We start from the raw sequence: 17,758 nt of genomic DNA, 5'->3' as shown, positions 1-17,758 counted from the left end.
AGAGCTGTGACTCAGGAAGGCCAAAAGAAAATATTTAAACCAAGAGCTCTCTTTACAGAGGCCCTGCAGCAAGGGGGAAGCGGCTGGGATGCATCTTGAAGGGTTTTGGTCCTTGCTTGCCGTGGCAGCGTTAGAAATGCAATCTGAGGCCAGTCCACACAGACAGAGAAGCTTGTGTGGAGGACCTTGCCGATAGTTTTGGTGGGTGTTTCCTTCACAACAGAAACTGGGACTTCTAAAACAATTAATTTTAAACAGCTTGTGGCTTTTGAGCACATAGGGCATGGCTGCCTGTGAAAAGCTGTCACATAGCAACAAAAGCACCCAAAATCTTTATCAAACCCATCTGCCATGAGCAGTTTTGTGCTTTCCTCCAGTGCCATCGGAGCTAAAAAATCTTAAGAGCAGTGTGAAGATATATTTTCACAAACTTTTGGGTTGCTTTTATTTTATGTCAGGCTGTACAGTAAGGAAGTCTTGATAGATATGAGGAGCTTAAGTACCTTTGCTGAAATCCAATCCAGATTTAAAATACCATGAGCCTTAGGCTTATTTAAACCATCCAAAAAGTATTTTGCTCCACTAGGTCGAATTAACAGCTCTAAGGAAAAAGCCAACCTCCAAGATCACCCATCTGTGTCTTCACAGACAAGTACTGCACAATGTGCTCAGTTAGGTATTTAACACAGTAGTGCTTCTGTACCAAGCTTCTCTTGGTATCCTAAAGGATATTTATTTTAATTAATGGTAAAACACATCTTTTGTGCTTAAATAGACTCATGATGGGGATGAGGGGTATTAATTTAACTAAACTAAGAATTCTCCTTTTAGTGCTTTCCAGTGTGACTGAGCTTCCAAAGACAATATTTGTTTTTCCCTGAAAGGCTAACAGTTCTCATTTACTGGGGAAATTCAGGCTATACTGTTAACTGGGGGGAGGTTCAATTCTAAAGCCCACTCTGCTAACCTATCATCTGGTGCTACTTGTAGTAAACATAGTCAGGGGAAATTCTAGCTTTAACAGGATTTAGGAGCAATTGGGATTGTTTCATTATTTGCTAAAAGTGTGCAAGACTTTCTTCTCACTGTGGAGTTGTATAGAAACTATTTCATTTTAATTTTAAAAATTACATTTGTCTCAGTAGGTAAAAAAGTGTATTTTGTGCGATGGACTCTTCAATTCTTTTTTTTTTTTTTAATTCTAAAAGTTCTGTTTGTCTCTGCTTCATAAAGTGCTGTGATATAAAGGGTTCCCTGGCCATTAGTTTGGTTTGCAGTGTTCTGTGCTCTTGCTCACCCACTTTTCCCAGGAACGCTTTTTTAATTGCACAAAAGCCTCTCGGGTTGTTTGTGCTGGGCTCCCACTATTGCTCCAGCCTTGGGTCCACATCCAGAGGCGTAAATGCAAATGGACACGGAGCTGTGCTGTGCTGCCTGCTCTGAGCCATCAGATGAGGGGGTGTGAAGGTGTGTGCCCCGGGAGCAGGGAGAGGGATTAGCTTTGCCAGAGCTTCCTAAGGCTCCGAGTGCTCAGGTTTGACAGCCTGTGCTGGGCAAAGGCCAAGGCATGGAAACACCCTCCCCCTTCTGCAGGTCTGTGGGCTTCGGAGTACAAAGCAGCTGATCAGAGATAAGCATGACAGAGAGGAGGGGTGGACTTTATCAGTAGCAGCGCCAAAGTGGGAGGTGTGTTTTAAATGCAGCGAGAGGAGAGGGCAGAGTCCTGCCGTGCATTAATCCATGGCGTGTCCTGTGTTTCAGGGCGGTACAAAGTCAGATGCCTGGACTGGGTGTGAGGCAAGGAGGCACATCCAGCTGCAATGAGGAAACAGCAGCGTTGCACAGGTGTGGAAGGGGCCAGGCAGGCTGACAAGTGAGTAGCAAAGAGATCAGGAGAACCTGGAAACGGAAATGCTCAGGCTGAATGTGTGTGTATCCAGTGGTGGATTACTCCTGGCTGACTGGACCTGTGATGCACCAGGAGTGTGATTCCTCCAGGCATGGCTGAGGGAAGCCTGCCTCCCACCATAGGCTCGAGATGGGTTTCACCCTGTCCACTGCTTATTTCACCAGCAGAAAACTTGGGAGGATGAGGCTTTGTAGGAATTACAAGAGTGGTTATTCCCCCAGGTAACTCTGTGGTGTAGGAGCTGTGCAATATTAGCAATGTAAGCAGTCCTGATATCACTAAGGTGATAAACCACAGTGAATGCACACTGAATCCAGAATGGAAAGTTCTAAGCTTCCTAACAGTTGCTCTGTAATTTAAAAATTGGGGAAACCATCTTATCTGTGTCATCTCAATAGGCAAGCAAACAGAGATCACAAAATTAGGTCACAAGTTACTTAGTTCAGCGGTCTGACAACACTGCTAGTGAGAGAAAAGGGCTCTGAAAAAGATGACAGGTGAGGTCTGAAACACTGTGCAGGGGAGAAAAAAGTGCCACTTAGGTTTGCGTCACGGAGAAAGGTCAGGGAAAGGCTGTAAGACGAGAATCCCAAGGTAGCACTGTCTTAGCAGCATGGAGGATACAAAGGGGAAAACCTTGTTCTTTGGAAGCTCTCTCTGGAGAAAAAATCTGCTTCCCCCTCCACCCCCTCCAGCTTTAGTCATTTCACAAACTTCTTTCATTTGGGGTTTCCTTCTGAGAAGCTCCCTGAGCAGGGAGGCTCTGGTGGCATCCCTGACATTCCCTGTCAGAGGGGATGCTCTCTAGGAGCTTGTAGCCAAGGATTATGGCAAGCTTTGGGGAGCCCTTTCCCGAGAGAGCTTGGTGCACGGTGTGAATAATGACAATGGCTCTAAATGTGGTGGAAAAGGCTTCATTGTTTTAGCAGGCTGCGGCCACTTGATGTGTTGATGTGACCTAGACTATAAACCCCAGCTGGACTGAAGGGGAAAGGGAATACACAGGATTCCTCCTGTTGTGGGGAGGGTCCTGGAGGGCCCTCCATGTTCTCATACTGGTAGCTCAGAGGCCACTTCACAGCTGAATTTCTTATGAATTCAGGTTTGTGTTGTTGTCCTCATAGGGGAATGATCACTGACAGGACACTGCTTTGGTTTACTCAACTCTTTCCTCTGTAAAAGGAAAAAAACAGGCTGGGAGAAGGCTGCAACTTTTGGTGGCCCAAGAGTCAGGCAGAACAGCTTCCCCTCTGCAGGAAAGAGTTCCTCCCTCAAATAAACCCCAAGCAAAGTGGAGACCTCAATTAGTGCTTGAGCAAGGACTCGAGGCATTCCCTGGCACGCGTGTTATGCAAGGGTCAGGTTCTGCTGCCCTCATTCCTGTTCCTCCCCGAAACTGCAGGCCTTCACACACATGCCTCAAATGGGTGAGCGGTCCCACCTATGGCTCTGGTCTGCCCCAAAGCCTCCCACTGAGGCTGAGACAGCAGTCCCAGTTTCACTGGTCCTACACCTGGGGTCACCCAGCAGCAGCAGCCTGGCCGCACTGGATCCCCGTCTCATGTATCTTCTCTCTCTTCCTACCTCCACTGAGGATCTATAGGAGAGACAGATTAGGTGCCAGATTAACTTGTTGCAATTTTTGGCACTTTAGGAGCTCATTTGTGCTAAATCAGAGAGCAGAATACATTAAAGGACCCACGCAGCCCAGTGAGATTCGTAAGGGCAGTTTGTTTTATAAAAACTCCGACAAATTACTCCACTGGACATCTCTTGACTGCACTTGGCCCCTCAATCCCACCTGTCCCCATCACACAAACACCTAACAGGCAATCTAGGGCTGGTGTCTCTGGGAAAAGGCAGCTCTGGTTATGAAACTGCCTTCCCTCTGCAAGGCTGGGACCCGTACTACAGCACAGCTTCGTTTCTGCCCAACACAGAATCCTGCCGCAATGTTTTCCTTCCTGAGGCGTGGGAACCTAGCCACAACACGGGTACCACTTCCTAATCCTGTGGTGTGAGGAGAGCAACTGGAGGTGCAGGAATGAGGGAGCAGCAGGGATACTGCTGGGGAGCAGGGCTGTGGTGCTGCCCTGCATTCCTTTCAGCATGGGCTGGTGGGCAAGGTGGCCTGGGAAACGCCCTTCCCTACCGGGGCTCTCCCGCTGCCGCCCTCTGCCACAGCCAGGCGCTCTTTGTGGACTCTCGCCGGGAGGCTGGATCTTGATCAGCTGCATTTTTAAAAGAGGAACTCATCCTTAATCTGCTGGGATTAAAAAGGGATGTAGTTTTACTGCTCCCCAGAATTTAGGTGGTGTAAACAAGTGTTTTGCAAACCCCAGGACCAACAACAATCTGTCGCTGTCAGCAAAATCAAGTGCTCTACCCCGATTTGGGCCAGACTTGAGCCTTACCCCAAAGCCATGGTCCCACTAATGCTGGTGATCGTGGCAGCGCCCAGCAGCTGGTACTAGCCCTGTGAGCTGCAGAGGACTTGCCTCCCGAGCGTTCTTCCTGCTTCCAGCAGAGTTACTGCATCCTTGCACCGGTAGAAAGGCAAGAAATGGGAGGGAGGACAGAGAGAGGCTCGGACAACAGTTCATTGGAATAATTTAAAAGTACATTCTTCAACAGGTTCAGTCTGTTTCACAGCTTTTGCTCTGCCTGTGTGGCTTCCTCTCGCAGGGTGGCCAGCGAGGTCCCATCCCTGCTGGCAGGGGATGCCGGGGAGCTGTGTCAGTCACTGTCACTGCCGGACTGGTGGGACACTGTCCCACGGCCCAGCTGTACCCTGAGGCAGGCAGGCAGTGCTGTCCTGCCGCTGGACGGCGAGACCTTGCTGACAGAGGACACGCTGCGGGCCAGGGGCTGCGTGGGGAACATGATAGTGCCGCGGGGTGCCTCCAGCAGCTGCCAGATCTCCCCCGAGGTGGAGCTGCCCAGGTATTCCCACGGCCGGCGCCCACTGCCGTCCCGCACCTGCACCTGGCAGCCCAGCTGCAGCACCAGCACCTTGATGACAAGCTGGTGGCCGTGTATGGCAGCCAGGTGCAGCGGCGTGTACCCGCAGCCCGAGCGGGCGTCCACGTCCAGGGCCAGCCCGACCTGCCGCGCCGCCGCTGCCAGCTCCTGCAGGCCCGGCCCGTCGCCGTGCTTGGCCAGCCAGTGAAGGACCGTGAAGCCTGATATGAAGTCCCTCTGCAGGGCCAGCTCAGGCTCTTCCAGAAAGAGCCCCCGCACCTGAGCCCAGCGGCCCGCTGACATCGCCACCAGCCAGGCGTGCTCCCGCTGTCCCAGCGGCACCAAGGGTCCCCGGCTTGAGGCGTTCCTGGGGGAGCTCTTGGAGCGGGGCTGCCGCCCACCGTCATCGGGCAGTGATGGGGGGGTGCCCTGCCCCTCCGACAAAGCCAGCTGGCACCTGATGCTCCGGAAAACAGGCAGCGGTGCTGGGGGCTGGCTCTCTGGGGCTTGGGGCACTGCGGGGCCCTGCGCCGGCAGCAAGGACTGGGATGGGGGTGACCTGGCAAGGGGAGGCTGCAGGGAGCGGGGTGGGAATGGGAGAGTGGCGGATTGTGGCAGGGATTGGGGTGGGGGGGACTTGGTGGGGGGCAGGATCCCGGGATCTGACGGCAGTGTCAGGCTTTGACGCGGGTGCAGCCGCAGGACTTGAGGTTGGGTTTGTCCCTTGGGGGTCAGCCCCCTGGATCCCCTGGGCAAGTCTGGGGATGGCCTGGTGGGGAGCTGCTGCAGGGACCTGGACTGCGATGGGGGCAGCCTGCTGGAAGCGAGCGCCTCGGGGCCTGGTAACAGCCGTGGCGACGAGGAGGGGCTGGCAGGGAGTGCCTGCAGGGACCGGGACAGGGGCAGCACCTCCGGGGCGGACAGCAGCGGCAAGGATCGGGATGGGGGCAGCTCGGGGGGGGACAGCAGCGGCAAGGATCGGGATGGGGGCAGCTCGAGGGGGGACAGCAGCGGCAAGGATCGGGATGGGGGCAGCTCGGGGGGGGACAGCAGCGGCAAGGATCGGGATGGGGGCAGCTCGGGGGGGGACAGCAACGGCAGAGACCGGGATGGGGGCAGCTCGGGGGGGGGCAGCGCCCTGGGGCCCGATGACAGCAGCGGGGACTGGATAGCTCCGGCGGGAGGTCGTCTCCCTGGGCTTGCTGAGGGCCGTGGGGCCTCCTGCAAGGGCATCCCGGTCGCGGGCTGCGGCGGAGGTCGGGGCTGAGGCAACCTGTAGGGAGGCGGCATCTCCGGGCCCGGCGGCAGCGGTGGCGTCCGGGACCGGGACGCTGTGGCAGAGGGCAGCCCGGCGGCGGGCGGCGGTGGTGACAGGCACCGGGGCGGCACGGCGGGGGACAGCCCCCCAGGAGCCGACGGCAGCGCCGGGGGCAGGGGGTGCGCCGTGCCGCCGGGGCGAAGCGCCCAGGGGCCGGAGGATAGCGGCTGGGTCCGATACGGGGGCGGCTGCCGAGGGGGCGGCGGGGAGCGGCAGCGGGGCGGCCGGGGGCCGGGGCCCGGCGCGGGGACGGCGGCGGCAGCGCGGCGCGCCCGGCGACACTCGCAGCACGGCCCGCCGCGGGCCCGGGCGGCGCGGCCCCCCGCCCCGCCGGGCCGCCCCTGCCCCGCCGCCTCCCCGCGGGGCCCGCGCCGCCCGTCGGGGCCGCGTCGGGGCGGCGGCTCCTTCTTTTCCTCCTCCTGCTCCCTCTGTTCCTCCGGCGGCGGCAGCTCCTCATCGAGGAGGTCGCGGTACCTGCGGCGGAGGACGATGTCCTTGGAGGCGCCGGGGGCGGCGGCGGGGTGGACGGTGGCCAAGGAGTTGACGAGGCTCTTGAAATACTCGCGGCGCTCCCGCCGCTGCTGCTCCGTGAGCGCCGGGTCGCGGAGGAACCGCTGGAAGTGGCGGAGCAGCGCCGTGTTGGGGGCTCGCCCCCCGGCCGCCCAGAGGAAGTCCAGCACAGCCTCCTGGCTCAGCTCCCGCGCCATGCTCCGCGCCGGCCGGCTATCGGTGCTCGGTGCTGTGCTTCGGTGCTCGGCACTGCACTCAGGTGCGGCGGGGAAACCCGCCTCCTGCCGCGCCGGGCCTCTCCGCCTCCTCCTCCTCCTCCTCCGCGGCCGGGCCGCCACCCCACGGTCGCCTTTGCCCGGGGTGGCGGGCCGTGGACGTGCGAGCTGGGGTGACAGCGCTGAGGAGAGGTGATACCGAAGGAGAGAAGCAGGCTAGGGGGGCGGGCGGAGCTGAGAAGTGAGAAGTGAGAAGTGGCGGGCAGTGAGACCAAAGATCTGCTTATCAGTCATTGTGTCAGGACAGGAGATGATAGGCACAAACTGAAATGCAGGAAATTCCATTTGTGTGTGAGAGAAAACTGTTTTACAGTGAGGGTGGTCAGCTATGGGAACAGGTTGGCTGGAGCAGGTAGGTCTCCATCCTCAGGGACATTCAACGCTCCATGAGACACCTAAATACCAGAAATGCCTCCCAACCAGAGTTGCCCTCTGGTTCAGTGACTTAGGAAAACTGGCAATAAAGGTGTGTGAATGTGCTGTGGTTTGGGGTAGCTGTTATTACAAGTGTGTGGGATTGTACCCATGTATGACAACCAAACACAAATACCCAGAGTGTCTGTAGTCAAATCATATCTCACCTCATCTCATCTCTGTGTTTGCTGCGTGGCTGAGAGAGGTTGGACGGACACACGTTGCACTGTTGTGGGGATCTCCATTTGGTCAGAACTGCCCACGCCATTAGCACAAGTGTGTTCATAACAGCTGAGAGGGATGGGTAAGATCAGTGCCCCCGTGGGCAGCGTGCCCTGTGCACACCAAACAAATGATAGCCCGTGCCCCAAGCAGTTTGGGGACTGAGCAGTGAGTAGAAAGTGTAGGAGAGAAGGTGTGCTGGAATTTCTGTCTTGCAGTCAGAGAAGGGAGGGACTGAGCTCAGTGTAGGCTCCCTGGCTTTAAAGAGGTCTGGATCAGGCCCTAAGTCACACTTCAGAAGCCATCTCTGCTGCAGGCTCCCAGCTATCCATAAATATTTTTAGCTGCCTGTCATGTAAGCAGCTGGAATATCCTCCAGCCTGCTGCAAACCCAGAAGTGCATGCAGCCCTCACGAACCACGGACAGAGATTGTGATGGATGCCATGTACAAGCTCCATCCCATCCACGGTGTTCATCTGGCTGAGGTGCAGGCGCTGGGGAGAGGATAAGGCTCGTGTTAGTATTTTATCACTTTGCACGTTCCTTCAGTGCTGTTCTCCAAGGCATGAATACATTTCTCCCTCCCCTTCTGATGAGCCCTGGATTGTAGTCACAACAGCGTTTGTTAGCAGCGGGCTCTGAGCAGAAGCCGCTGAGAGGAAATGAGTGGAGCAGAATGGTTGTAACCATGATCACAAATAGGAAAGGAGGGTAGATTGTGAAGATAAAAAAATCCAAATAAATGGCAGTGGCAAACACTACTATGGGAAGTGCTGCTTTGGCATAATGAACTAAGGCTTAAGCAGGAGGCTTTCAGTGGTGTCCCCTTGGCTGTGACCCATTTGAGAGGCTGGTGATGCCCTTTGTCTGTGTAGAGGGTAGCTCCCTTTGATTCAAGGGCCAATTCCCCTCACAGCCCCGGCTGAAAAACACATTTTGGGTTTAAGGGGGTGTAATGCTGCAGGCAGGCAGGGAAAAGTATAGCCCTGCTACCTGGGCTTGCTTCATCACCCACTTCATGCTGAGAGGTTTAAAGAGACTCTTGTTTCTGCTTATTGTCCAATGATTTACCCTGTCTGCAAGTTGGTCACTTTTGGTTGTGGGCAGGGCTCTTCAGAATGCCTGAATTTACCTCAGTCTCACCCTCTTTGGGGGTTTTGGGTGCAGCAGGTCTTTTGATTCTTTGGGTGAAATTTGAGTGAGCTCCAAGTAGAACTAATCACAACATGGAGGCAAGATCAAACACTATGTCAACCTTAAAGGGAAAAAAAAAAAGCCCACCACTTAATCTTGTACGTTTCTGTTGTTGTCCTAGAAGATGTTGCCTTTAGGGAGCTCTGTACCCATGTTTGTCTTTAAAAAAGGAGGGAAGTTATCAGACTTCTGTGTCTGCTTGTGTACCTTCTCATCCCCTTTAACTGACAAATTGCCCTGTAAGGACACAAAAGGGCATTAAAGCCCCTTTTTCTGCTCTGTCTGCAAAATGATGCCCAGCTCTGGAAGCCCTGAAACAGCTCCCATGGGGTCTCTAGAATGCGGGGCTGGCAATTCCCTTTGCCTGGGTGTTGATTTGTTAGCAACAGGTATGAAACTGTGAGGAACTGCACTGAACATTAGGAATTGAAAAGAGCTGCACTGGCTGAGATCTAGGAAGATTGCAGAACATCTCTTTGTGCTAATGTTTTTCTCCCCCCTCTCTCTCTTTCAGCTCAGCCAGCCATACCCAGGAAGGTGTATGTGCATGAGTATTGCAGAGGAAACTCGGCCACAGCTCTCCCAGCTCCGGGCCAAGGAAGGACACGGTGAGTCACATCAAGGTTGTGTGAGCGCGGGAGATTTTTGTGTTGGTTGAGTTATGCTGATGCAGGAGTATCATGCATCTCTAATCCAGACGAGGGGAAGCTCTGTCTGCCTCACCCACAGGTGCCACGAGGGCAACTCTTTAGATAGGATCACCAGGTTTCCACTAGAGGCTGCACTGGTCCGGGTGCATTTCCTGGCTCCTCACCCGGAGCTGTGCGTGCAGGAGGAATTTGCTACAAGAGCAATAACGAGTCTAATAGCGAAGCCTCCCTTGGATACTGGCATGAACGCCTAACATGTTAAAATGAAAAAAGCACCGTGTCAGCTGTGTTTGCAAAATGTTCCTGGTAGACACCCTTGGATGTCTGTTGGTGTAGCAGCTTTGCTGGTCAGGGCTGCACCTGTGTCCAGCTGAAGGCAGTGCCCAGGTGTAGATCCTCAGGTGCTGGTGAGGAGCAGGGTCACTGAGCGCACTCCCATGGGCTCTGGTTCAGGGTGACCACTCCAAGATCAGCTCCTGAGTTCTCCAAAACACAATCTTAAAAGATGCAGGAAGGAGATACCTGGACTCTGTAGCCGTCTTCAAACAGCCACGTGTTACTACGTAGCCGTACAGAAATGGCTTTTGGAGGGAAAAGGTACAGGCTTGACTTTCAAGGCACTACAAATGGTAAGCGTACAGCAGAGCTCCATTTGCTTACCACTACCCCAGGTCATTTACTTGTGCTCTCAGCTTTTATTCTGCTGGCTTTTTTCTTTTGATTCTATGGATTTCACACATGGTGGTAGCTCTGGTGTGTCCACAATTCAGTGTATCCTTCATGTGTGCAGCAAATAGGGTCTCTTGTCTTCTGTTTGGGGTTTTATGTCTCACAAAGCAGTGCAGGGCCCTTTCTTCATCACTACTTTGGTCAAAGATTTGCAAGAAGACATGTTGAGCTTAGACCTAAGACTTCCCCCTTTTTTAGGTAAAGGGACATCATGCTCAGCACCAGGATGTTAAGTGTTTGTCAGCTGGAGTGCCAAGGAGCCAGCTACGCTTCTCTTCATCCCTGGAAATCCTTTAGTGGAGTGGGAGAGCGACTGGGCACCGTGGCTGCTGTTTGTAGTAACAAATTGTACCAAATTTGTTGAAAAACTGTGTGCATGTGTGTGTGTCTGACAGAAGCGCTCAGAGAAACAAGAGAACTGAGGTGCCAGGTTTTGTCCTCTGTGCTGTTATACAAGGGAGTTAAGGGCTCCTGTGTTCTTCCTTGCTGTAAATAGCTCTTTGCCGAATCCCCGCGCTCCTTCTTCGCCTAACTGCTGGTAGGAGGCCCGTGCTGATTGCTGGCTTAGCCATCTCTTTGCAAGGCTCTCCGGAGCGGCCGTGTCTGTGCGTTCAGCCGTGGGGCTGCCAGGGTGGGCGAGAGAGCCCCTTGGGCGTTTAGGGGACGGGTTCCCGCGGCCCGGCCTGGGGGGCGTGGGCAGGAGCGGGCTCAGCGGGGTCACCGCTGGGCACTGCCTGCAGCCCCCCGCGGCTCCCGCTGCCTCTCGGGGTTCCCCGAGCGGCGGGGCGGTGCCGCCCGCCCGCCCGCGCTGCCCGGCGGCCCCGGGGGAGGGCCGGGGGGGTCCCGCCTCGCCGCCCGGCCCCTTTGCATTGCGCATGGGCCCCCCCCGCCGGGTGGCCATGTTGCAGTGCTAGCAGGCAGCGCACAGGCGGCGGGCGGCAGCGCAGCGCAGAGCACCGCAGCGCGAGGGCCGTGGCCGTGGGCAGACCGGCGGTGCGCGGGGCCGGGGGGGCGGCGGGGACAACGCGGGCCCGGGCCCGGATCGCCCGAGCGCGGATCTCCGGAGCGCGGCGACGGGCGCTGCCGGGGGTGCCGTGCGGGGGGCTGTAGGGGTGGGGTGCCCGCGGGGGGCGGCGGGGGCAGCGGGGGCGCGATGCCGGAGGGCACTGCGGGCTGGCCCCGCCGCGCCTCCTCTGCCCTTTTCCGGGGCCGGGGGAGCCCGCGCAAAACTTTTTCTGGCCCGGTTTTGGGGCCGCGGCGGGGGATTGCGGCGGGGCCGCGGCGGGCGGCTGCTCCCGGAGCCCCGCGGGCAGGGGGAGACGGCGGGGGTGCCCCCGCCGCCGCTGAGGGGTTGGTGCCTTGCCGCGCGTGTTTCTGCCCTTCTCCCTCAGCGATGGGAAAAGCTGAGAGCGGGAAGGGCTGTGCCCCGTGCGGGCTGGCAGCCGGCGGGCGGGACGTGCCCGCGCTCCCCGGGAGCCGAGGCACGGCAGTCCCGGCACGCAGGGAAGGCTTCGAGGGGCACGCGTGTCCTGCGCTCTCCGGCGTGACCGTTTTGCTGGGGATGTGGTGGCCGGGAGGGTTTTTACGTTCGCATTGGGAAAGACAAAAGATTTCCCCCGCGCAAGGGAGAAAGTTAAAAAAAACCCAAACCCGCAAAAACGAAAAGATGCCGAAAAAGAAAAGGATCCAGCTTGCAGAGACGTGAATGAAACTCCACCGTGACCAGACTGAATGCACTTTTGTGCGTCGTCGGCCGGGGGAGGGAGAGATTCGACCGACTTCCCGGTAACTTTTTCAGTGCTTGGGAGTAACATAGAAGTTGCCCACGAGCAGAGGACTTGAATGTGGCTCCCTTTCAAAATAAGAAAATGGTCTGCGTTCAAGACGTGACCAGGATGAGAGAAGTTTCTTTTAGCATTTATTATGTGCTTATGGATCTGCGGGGCTGTATGTTTCCTCTGATGTGGCAAAGTAAATGTATGGAGATGGGGTTAATGGTGTTACTGGAGGTGGGGAAGTTGTGCTACTAAGCACAGTAAGAGCTGGTGTTCCTTAACAGAATACCTATAAATTATACCAGCTATTTGTAAAGCTTCTTCTGAAATGTTTCCTTGATCTTAAGGTCTAAAGCATGCTTGGAAATTGAAGTTTATTTTTCAGTGTAAGAATATGCATTGAAATCAAGGCTTCAGATGGTGTTTTTTTAGGGCAAGCTGAAGGGTATTGCCAAGCAGAGCCTTTTGGCTTTGTGTGGAGAGGTAACTTTTGAGCAGCATGAATAGGCTCAGGAACGTGGCTTATTGCAGGATGTGATTGCTGTTTGTTCTTGTGGATGCATTTGGCCCTTTTATTTTGTTATTATGTTAAACTGGTGCTGCTCCTGAGCCTCGTGGGATATTTTCGTTAAACTGAGTCCACGGGCCATCCCAGAACAACATCCACAGAGGGTTTGGCACCAGTAAAACCAAATCCTTGTCTGTGGACCGCTGAGTCCAGTCCAGTGGGGCCGATTGCAGGATAAAGCATCCCTCAGTGTGAGAGGAGCATGTGGGAGAGGGAAGGAGGAAGGTACTATGCTTCCTCACAAGCAGCTGGTGGGCAGAACCTCCATCCTCTGGAATTCGTGCTTTTTGGACAAGGGAGTTGTTTTATCTTGGGGTGATAAGAGGAGAAGGGACAGTGGCTGGCTTTCAGGAGATGTTGGGGATGTTCTCTCTTACGTACCTCCTTATCTAATCCTCTCTGCTCCCACTTTGCATGCTGCTGTTGTGTTGCTGGGAGGGTGGCAGGGAGTTGGAAGGAGTAGTTAATTATATGTTAGAGCGAGGCAAGACTGGTGAACGTTTGCCTTTCCAGCTTTCTTACAAAATATGATTAAGTGGAGCCATGAGTGGCATGCATCTTGTTGGAGGGAGAATTAAAGGAAAGGGGAAAGGAAAAGGAAAGGAATGAAACCAAAAGCGAGTCAGTTAAAATGATGATAACATTCCTGAGTCACAACCTTTTACAGCCTGGCAGGATATGACATTATGCTAATTGTAAAAGTATGCATAAAAAAATAACTTCAGCACACTGCTCTGAAGTGTCTGTGTTTAATTGTAGCCGAGCAGGGCGTGTTTTGGTAGGATGGGCGGCTTTCTTTTTAAGGCCCTGATGCCACAGATGTAAGGCACATGTGTAATGTGCTGCCTGTAATTTCACTGGACTTAATGGAGACTGATCTTGGCATGCAAACGGCAAGGCATGCATAAGCAAAGTTTTGGCAGGATTGGTGCTGGGAGCTGCCATGGGAGCTCTCAGCTGATGAAAGCTGTGCCTGTGCCTGTGCACCAGGCTGAGAGGATGCTGTGCTCATCCGGGCTCTGTGTGAGATAAGGCACTTCCAGTCTGGAAGCTGTTGAGATGTGCTGGATAGGGGACACTTTTCTTCCTCTTGGATTAATTCCCAGCATCTTGACCAGTGTTGCATGGTTTCTTAGTAGATCAGGGTGTGGAGGAGGGCTCTGGCCTACCTACCCTTCTCCTTATGTGTTTATCCTAAATGTTTACAGAGCCAGAGCTTGATTGTGTTGCAGGAGTGAGACTCATGTTCATTCAAGAGTGTACCTTGGTGTGCCCCCCTTTACAAGTCTATCAAAAACTGAGAGGAAAATGAAGCTGGAATGCAGATTTTGCATGGGAACCATAGAAAACAGTAACTGGGAGATGAGAACAGCACAGTGTATTCTTACTCTTCAATCTGTCTTAAAAATAATTGATAATGAGAGACTGCTGGTTTCCATGGAGGGGAGGAAGGAGAGGGAGATGGGAAGGTAGAGCAGGGCTGAAGCCTCTGTGCTTTGTCTTTGAGCAGCAGATTTGCTGTCACCCGCTGGGGTCAGCAGGAGCTGGGATCAGCACCTCTGCAGAGCCACATCTGTGTGTGCTGCTGGGTGCCACAGGGCCACCACGCCTGCTGGCCTGGGACAAGAGATGGGCACCAGGCAAGGGGTGCCCCATGCCTCTGCACTGGGGGGCCGCAGGCTCCTCACAGTGAATGTGGTGGTGCTATGGCTGTGGGTGGCACTGCTTGGGCTGCTGAGGTGGCCAGGGCACAGGGTTTTTGGCTTCCTTGCCTGCTGCTGCCAAATGGGGCTTTTGGGCCTGGCCTGGCTCAGCTGTCTGCACCAAGGAAGCAGCCCTGGGTGGTACACACAGGAGTGTGTTTTAGTTTGTGACCTTCTTGTTTCCTTTATTCACCTCGCTGCCTTGTTTGAAGTAGGAAATTCTTTCAGACAATTCTTGCTGCTCCCATTGATGTTAACAATGGTGGGAACCTGCTTGCTTTTATTTCAGCACAGCCTCCGTCACGGGGCAGGTCGTGTGTCCAGCCCACCACACACTCGGGACCTCTAGCTTTTGCAGTCAGAGCTGGGCTGGAGTCAGGACCTGCTGGAGATACTTGGAAAGTCCTTACTTTGTGTAGGTGAGATGATGGGGAAGCAATTCTAGTGCCTGAGTAAGGCCTCTAAAATAATGATAGGGACTGATTAGATAAGCAGCATGAATCTGAGAAATAAAATATTTACTCAGTGCTGAAGCTTGTTTTATATATCCCCTTCCCAGCCTGAGAGAGAGAGCTTTCCTGGCTGGCTGTCCACTCTGAAGCCATCTGAGGGTTGTTGCTTCTCTTGTGGCCTTTCTGTGGCTCTTGGAGGTGGTTCTGGGAGCATGGGCGTGAGGCTGCTCAGTGCTTGCATGGCAGGAGGGATGCCAAGGGCACGGGGTCTTCTGTTGGCTTGGCAAACGCTGCAGCTTCATCCAGCCTTACCCTTGGCGTGGTTTGGCTCCAGGCTTCGGTCCTGTGAGCTGCAGGAGCTCTTTCAAAAGCAGCTTCAGCGTAGAACAGTTGGATGCACCCAGGTGATATAAAAATAAACAAGAAAAGGCCTCCCAATAGTACTCGAAGCTTTTTTTAGGTACTCAGTGTAGCTGCCTTCACTTCCAGCTCTGTGAGCAGCTCTCCAGCCCGCTGGAGTAAGCGATGCGTAATAATGGTTCAGACAAACACCACGGCGTGGGGAGAGTTCAGTGCTGATGCTGCTGCTGCTGGAGGAGGCTCTGCAGCAGAGACACGGCACCAACTGCGGGGTCTCGCTCTCCTACCTAACAGCAGCCTTAACAGAAATTTACCCCAAATGTCATTCTTGCTCCACAGAGTGCAAGTCCTTGTTTGCATCCACTGTGCAGTGAGAATAAGGAATGCTCCTTCTTGGCTGCTTCATCTGGTCTGGGTGCCTTTCCCCATCCTCAGCACCATGGTGCCTGGTTCAGACCCAGGACTTGGTGGGCCAGGACTCTGTTGCCAGAGCTGTTCTTGCCCACAGCTTGGGCAGGTGTGGTGAACGTGGGTCCACTTGGCCTTATGTGAGGTGAAGGAAGAGCCACAAGAAGGAAGAAACACTCCCTATGGTTTTCCTTTAGCAGTACCCAGCCTTTCTAGATGCTTTCTCCCTCTCTGGAGCGCTCTGCTCATTCCATCTAACTGGTGCTCTGCTGGCACAAGCTGTAGTCCAAAGGCCATTACTGCCTTTCCCTGCTAGGGACAGTTATTTTGCTGAGCTCTGTGATTTATGAGTCTTGAGCTATCTTTGGGACTCCTTACTTAAACACACAGGCTGTGCCCATGTTTTTGGAGACATAGGCTTAGGATCTGAATTTGCAATTAGAGCTCTTGGAAGTGTCTGAAAATAGGAAGAAGCTGCATCATTTCTTGCAGTCTTAAGGTTTTTGTTTTTCTGTAGTAGCATCCCACATAAAGTGCTGTCAAAGAGCAGACTGCTGCTGTTTTGAGGAGTTGGTGCTTTCTTCCATCTGAGCTTACAGCTTCTTTAGATCTCTCTATTGTCTAATTGGATTTTCTGATTCTGGGTTTATTTCCAGATGGGATCTAGCTGCTGGAAATATGTTATTGAAGTGCTGTAATTGTGGGTTATTTCTTTACCAGATCTGCTCATGAATACTTGGCACAAGCTAACAGAAGAAGGCTTGGTTGAAAAACACTTTGGTTTTGCCACAGTTGTTGCCCCTGCTTTGCCAGCGGCTCCTGGGAACTGATTCCCGTGCACAGCAGCAGTTCTAATATAAACTGTTCCTGGAAATCTGCATGCCTCTCATGTCTTTCCTTCAGGAATTATATTAACCTCTCTCACGTGCAGGGTGTGGAAGCGAGGAACTGTTTTGACTCCTGAGCGGGATATTTTTAAATGTCTTGCTGGGCTGTTCGGGGCCGTCTGTGGCTCTGAGCGTGTTCCACCAAGTCTGGGTGTTTCACTGGTGGCTTCACTGGGTCCAAGTGAATTACAACGTCCTGTGCAAGCAAAAGGCTCTACAGAACTCATTTGCCAGACGTGTTGAATGCAGCAAGTGCGCAAAGTGCATTGTGTAAGCGCATGAACTTGACTTGAATGAAGTTTCTGGAAGGCTGGTGGTGGCTCTGTAGAGAAAGTGAAAGGATCAAGTTGGGGAGATGGCTCGTTTGGTGACCCTGTGAGCTTGTGGCTCCACAGGGCAGCACAGAGAGGGATTCACAGGGAGTACCAGAGTGTGAACTGCTGTAGAGGTGGGGTTGCAGGGCTGATTTTCACCTTCCAGGGAGAGGTTCCCACTGCAGACATGTCTTTGCGTTTTGACGCACGCAAATCATCTCCCTTCAGCCCACGTGTAAACCCTTCTCCTCTCATCTGGGTCAGCCTGGAAGCTTTTGGCAGCTTTCAGATGGATGAACAGTGCCAGGCTGATGGTCCTGGCTTAATTTTTCTAGAACAAAATTTGGCAAGCAACAGACTAGCTTGGAAATGAGAGACTTGCAACCTGGAAAGGTGAAGGTACAGGGTTGTGACTGACTTATTTCTGGCATTTCCCTACAGGAACATGGATTTCCTCACATCACCTGGATGTGTCTAGGAAATGCCAGTAAAGAGGTTGTGAATAAATGTAGCTGGGTTTTCCTTTCCTTGCTTCTCCTATGATTAAATCTTTTTCTTTCCTCTGTTGTCTCCTTTTAATTGATAGGATTAAATTTTTTTGATATCTGCGGAATGAACACAGAAACAGCATGGCAAGTGTTATTCCAATAGTCTTTGTTGTTGTTTTGTTCCTAGTTTGAGGTATCAAGGCTGGTATTGTCAGAAACTGTCAAATTAAATAATTGGAAGCTGTACTCATTTATTGTGAGTTTTTACAGTGAAAAGATTAGTTTGTCATACTGCGAGCAGGTATTGGTCCCTGTAAATGCTGGGAGTGATTATAAGGCTTAACACAGCCATCTGGGACTGAACATATGCACAGTCCTCAAATCTTCATGTCAAGGCCCCAAGAGGTGCAGGGATTTTGTGATATCGTCTGGTGACAAATCACACCACTTCATCACCACATCCATTGGCTGCTGCTTTTTCCTCCTTCAAATCCATTTCATGTCTGGGTTGGCCTACGGCAGGCCTCATTATACCTTTGCTTTCTCGGGCACTCAGAGTTCTGAGCCCTGAGATTTTTTGCCTGAGCATAAGCACAAAGAGAGGGGGTGAGGAAAGTAAT

The 17,758-nt window shown here is 53.5% G+C and overlaps 2 protein-coding genes across 5 annotated transcripts in view; one reads left to right on the top strand and one right to left on the bottom strand.

Moving 5' to 3' along the window:
* Positions 1-4,501: 4,501 nt before the first annotated feature.
* SOWAHB (sosondowah ankyrin repeat domain family member B) lies at positions 4,502-6,915 on the bottom strand. 3 transcript variants are annotated; one of them, XM_088056745.1, is made up of 2 exons: positions 5,990-6,915; positions 4,502-5,869 (listed from the first exon to the last, which is right to left on the bottom strand). In XM_088056745.1, exons 1-2 carry the CDS (start codon positions 6,893-6,895, stop codon positions 4,646-4,648), a joined length of 2,130 nt encoding a protein of 709 aa, XP_087912871.1. In that variant the 5' UTR covers positions 6,896-6,915; the 3' UTR covers positions 4,502-4,645. The 3 variants fall into 3 exon arrangements, with proteins under 3 accessions (XP_087912871.1, XP_087912872.1, XP_087912870.1); XM_088056746.1 differs by having other exon boundaries at positions 4,502-5,837; positions 6,006-6,915; XM_088056744.1 differs by having other exon boundaries at positions 4,502-6,915.
* Positions 6,916-9,984: 3,069 nt separating this feature from the next.
* Positions 9,985-17,758, top strand: part of SEPTIN11 (septin 11) — a 48,733-nt gene continuing 40,959 nt past the window's right edge. Inside the window, exon 1 of one of the 2 annotated variants that reach the window (XM_088056227.1) lies at positions 9,985-10,083. In XM_088056227.1, the coding sequence (XP_087912353.1) occupies positions 10,081-10,083 (3 nt within the window). In that variant the 5' untranslated portion in view covers positions 9,985-10,080. Of the gene's footprint in view, positions 10,084-11,066; positions 11,177-17,758 lie in introns of those variants that run through there. The other variant, XM_088056228.1, reaches the window with a different exon arrangement.

Source organism: Pseudopodoces humilis, chromosome 6 (genome assembly GCF_049639895.1).
Source record: "Pseudopodoces humilis isolate 2021_Gansu_Grassland_sample_001 chromosome 6, ASM4963989v1, whole genome shotgun sequence".
In the NCBI taxonomy this organism is placed as follows: domain Eukaryota; kingdom Metazoa; phylum Chordata; class Aves; order Passeriformes; family Paridae; genus Pseudopodoces; species Pseudopodoces humilis.
Note: the sequence above shows the minus strand (reverse complement) of the source record. Positions and strands in the feature narration are given on the sequence as shown.

Coding starts and splice junctions, on each gene's coding strand:
- SOWAHB (XM_088056744.1), bottom strand. CDS start 6,895: ATGGCGCGGGAGCTGAGCCAGGAGGCTGTGCTGGACTTCCTCTGGGCG.